The following is a 3,547-nucleotide window of genomic DNA, read 5'->3' on the forward strand; positions in this document are numbered from 1 at the left end:
CTGAAAAAGCACATCTTCCCCTGGGCAGGGCAGGGCAGGACCGGGCCGGGCTCGGCTCGCTCCTTTCTTGGCAGAACTGAGCCTGGGGTAGTGAGACCAGGGCCGGGAACCGGGCTGATGCAGCTCCACACGGGCCCGGAGCGTGGTGCAGCCCCCGCCCGCGGAGGCGCATCCCGCAGCATCCCGATGTAACCCTTCTCCCCATGACCGAGGCGCGGCTCCCGGGGGAATTCGCCGTTCCCCGGCACCGCAAGCCCCGAGGGGACCTCGGGGACCGGGCCAGGGCGGCTGGGCCGGACCGAGGCCAGCGCGGGCGGGGATGTGCCCGGCGGGGGAGGGATCGGAGCGGCGAGGGGCTCCACCTCCCGGGGCTTAAAGCCCGGGGCGGACGGCGGGGCGGGTGTCCCGGGAAAGTTGTGCCCGTGTTGCCATCGGCTCGGAGCGGCTCCAGGAGCGGCAGCGGCGCGCTCGGGGCTGCCGGGTGCGGGTGCCCTTCGGGGCGACACCCCCTCCCCTGCCCGCCCTGCGGCCCCGTGCCCTCGGTGCTGGTGATGACCCTGAATACGCAGCCCGGGAGCAGGAGCCCGCTGCGGCGGAGGGCCAGCACCCCGCTCCCGCGGCCGGGCGGCTCCGGGGCCGCTTCGCCCTTCCACCCGCAGCTCGGCCACACCGCCTCCGAGCCGGGCGGCAGGGCCCCCCGCGGCAGCGGCTGCCCCGGCCCCGCGGGCTCCCCCCGCCTCAGGGAGCCCCGGTACCGGGTGGTGCTGCTGGGGGACCCCGGCGTGGGGAAGACCAGCCTGGTCAACCTCTTCGCCGGCGTCCAGGAGAGGGACCCGCTGGACCAGCACGGAGGTGGGTGTCTGCTGGGGGGATCTGCTGCAGGGTCACCTGCGGGGCATCCCGTGGTGGGACAAAGCCATGTGCGAGGCGGAGGAGCCCGGGACCCGGCTGGGAAAGGTGGCACTGACCGAGCTCTCCATCCCGGTGTCCCGCAGGGGTCGCGTACGAGCGCAGGCTGACCGTGGATGGCGAGGAGACCACGCTGCTGGTGCTGGACACCTGGGAGTCAGAGCAGCGGGTACGGCAGGGCTGGGCGTTGGAGAGAGCTGGGATGTGCCCGGGGGACATTGCATGGGCACAAATGCTGTCTTGGGGCCTCTGAGCGCTTTGAGGGGCAACTTGGTGCCCCCCTGTTCATTTCTGGGGCTCACCACCTTGGAGCACAGGGTACACACTGGGCAAGACAGGCTGGGGTCACATCTCTGCACAGCTCTGTGCCCACCCTCCTGAGGCATGGGAGGCTGCCCCCCATGTTCTCACTGGTGTGGGCTCTTATATGATAACCAACTTCAAAATGCATGGAAATGTTTGGGAATGGGGCTGAAGGATCCAACTGGGTAAATCCACGAGTCAGTATTGCCAGCCAGAACACTTTAATGGACAGAACAGTGCCTGGCATAGGGCATTCCTCATGCCCAGAACATGAGGTATCTCCTGGGCAGAAATACCAGTTGCTGCTGTCACTGCCTCCCTCCTTCCCTTCCTGCCAGGGCCCTGCATTCCTGTAGGTGCCACCAGGCACTGAGGACAGGGTCAGTGCCCAAGCTGTGCACAGGGGTGCAGCACCCACATGGACTGAGCTGTGTTTGGCACTTACCTGCAATGCCCAGAGGTGCCCCAGCACTGTGACACCCCAACCAAGCCCCCTTTTTTTCCACCATGGCTTATTCCCACACTGCCCAGCAGTGCCAGGGTGCAGCACCCACCACACTGTCCCAGGGCATTCCCAGGGGATTCAGCCTCACCTCCTCCCACCAGGCTAAGCCCACAGCTCCAGTTTGTTGGTGATAGAGAGGAAAACTCCCAAACACTCCCCTCAAAATCAAGAGCTTTTAATCTGCATTTAATTAATAGGGTAACACACTTGTTCACCACAGCGTGGGGGCTATGGGATGCACTGACAGTTCCCATCAATGCCGGGGTGCTCTGCTGTCCCCTGGAAGTGGCCGTGGCCACGGATTGGTGACATCTCGTTCCCCGTGTGGTGACAGGATGAGGAGAGCCAGCGCCGCAGCCACTGCCTGCAGATAGGGAACGCCTACATCATCGTTTACTCTGTCACTGACCGGGACAGCTTCGAGAGCGCCTCGGAGCTGCGCATCCACCTGCGCCGGGCGCGCCAGGCCGAGGACATCCCCATCATCCTGGTGGGCAACAAAACCGACCTGGTGCGCTGCCGGGAGGTGTCTGAGGAAGGTGAGTAAGGGTGAAGGCTCTGGTGGAGACCCCTGAGGGGGCTCCGTGCCCAGCTGCTTCCCCTTCATCTGTCTCCTTGTCCCTGGATGTGCAGCTGCTGTCATGCATGTGGCAGTGCCCGTCCCACAGCACCTGAGGTGCCAGCAGGGCCGTGCCCTCTCTCTGCCCTTCCCTTTCAGAGGGCCAGGCCTGTGCTGCTGTCTTTGACTGCAAGTTCATTGAGACGTCAGCGGTTCTGCAGCACAACGTGGACGAGCTCTTCGAGGGCGTGGTGCGGCAGATCCGCCTGCGCCAAGGGGGCAAAAAGTCCCACCTGCACCCCCCGCCCGGCCAGAAGCACAAGGAGAGCCTCGCCAGCAGAGCCCGGCACTTCCTCGACAGGCTGGTGACCAGGAACAGCAGCAAAGTGGCCCTCAAAGTCCGCTCCAAGTCCTGCCATGACCTGTCTGTGCTCTGAGAGCCGCGCTCCTGTCCCACCCCGCGCGCCGGCTGGGACTCTGCTCTCTGCCAGCAGCGTGGCCAGTGGCCAGTGCAGAGCTCAGACTGGCCTGCAGTGATGCTGAGCACGTGGAGCTGTTTTCACTGGTGCTGAGGGATGAGAAGGTGCTCTGGATCCAGCCATTCCCCGCCAGGAGAGGGGATAAGTGGGATCAGGTCCGTGGAGTGGAGGATGGGATGGGTACCTGCACTTGGAGTGGTGAGGTTTTGGATCACAGCTGCTCCTGCAGAGCCGGAGGTGAGGGGTGGCTGTGCCCCAGAGCTGGGCTGGAGGCTGCCAGGAGTGTGGCAGGTCTCACTCACAGTGCTGTCCTTCACAGGGCAGCAGGGACTGGCAGGGGCACCGTGGCATTGTCCACCTTGGACAGCCTGGAGCCTGGCTGGGAAGAGGGGGCAGGGGAGCACCAGCGGCATCACCTGGCACCCTGACCCTGCTGTGCCAGGGCTCTGTGCCATGTCTCACTGGCACCAGTGTGTTTCTGTGCTCTCTCTGTACTGGTGTGATGGGGAAACCCTTGATCTGCAGAATAAACCACATCAGGGAGGTGCTGTTCTCTGCTGGGTCCCTGCCCTGGGGAGCCACATGGTCAGATTGAAGCTCTGTTCCTCGCCTGTGCCAGGGCTGAGGATCTGCTTCCTGCTCGGGCCAGGCCTTGGCTGGCTCCTTCATTAGCTGGACCATCTTGGGGCAAGGAGAACCTCTGACCAGGGCTTCCTTTGGCCACTCTTGGTGGAGGTCCCAGTTCCTCACCCACTGGTCCAGCATTGTCCACTGTGAAGCCCCCTGCATTTC

The 3,547-nt window shown here is 64.6% G+C and overlaps 1 protein-coding gene across 1 annotated transcript; it reads left to right on the forward strand.

Moving 5' to 3' along the window:
• The first annotated feature begins 436 nt into the window (after window positions 1-436).
• REM1 (RRAD and GEM like GTPase 1) lies at window positions 437-3,298 on the forward strand. The gene is made up of 4 exons (XM_059480851.1): window positions 437-852; window positions 996-1,078; window positions 2,052-2,256; window positions 2,436-3,298. Exons 1-4 carry the CDS (start codon window positions 552-554, stop codon window positions 2,711-2,713), a joined length of 867 nt encoding a protein of 288 aa, XP_059336834.1. The 5' UTR covers window positions 437-551; the 3' UTR covers window positions 2,714-3,298.
• The last annotated feature ends 249 nt before the right edge of the window (window positions 3,299-3,547 follow it).

This window comes from Ammospiza nelsoni, chromosome 12 (genome assembly GCF_027579445.1).
Source record: "Ammospiza nelsoni isolate bAmmNel1 chromosome 12, bAmmNel1.pri, whole genome shotgun sequence".
Classification (NCBI taxonomy): domain Eukaryota; kingdom Metazoa; phylum Chordata; class Aves; order Passeriformes; family Passerellidae; genus Ammospiza; species Ammospiza nelsoni.

Excerpts from the sequence above, each read along its gene's own strand:
- REM1 (XM_059480851.1), top strand. The coding sequence starts at position 552 with ATGACCCTGAATACGCAGCCCGGGAGCAGGAGCCCGCTGCGGCGGAGG. Across the intron at positions 853-995 it reads CCCGCTGGACCAGCACGGAG|GGGTCGCGTACGAGCGCAGG; the intron begins GTGGGTGTCTGC and ends GGTGTCCCGCAG. Across the intron at positions 2,257-2,435 it reads CCGGGAGGTGTCTGAGGAAG|AGGGCCAGGCCTGTGCTGCT; the intron begins GTGAGTAAGGGT and ends CTTCCCTTTCAG.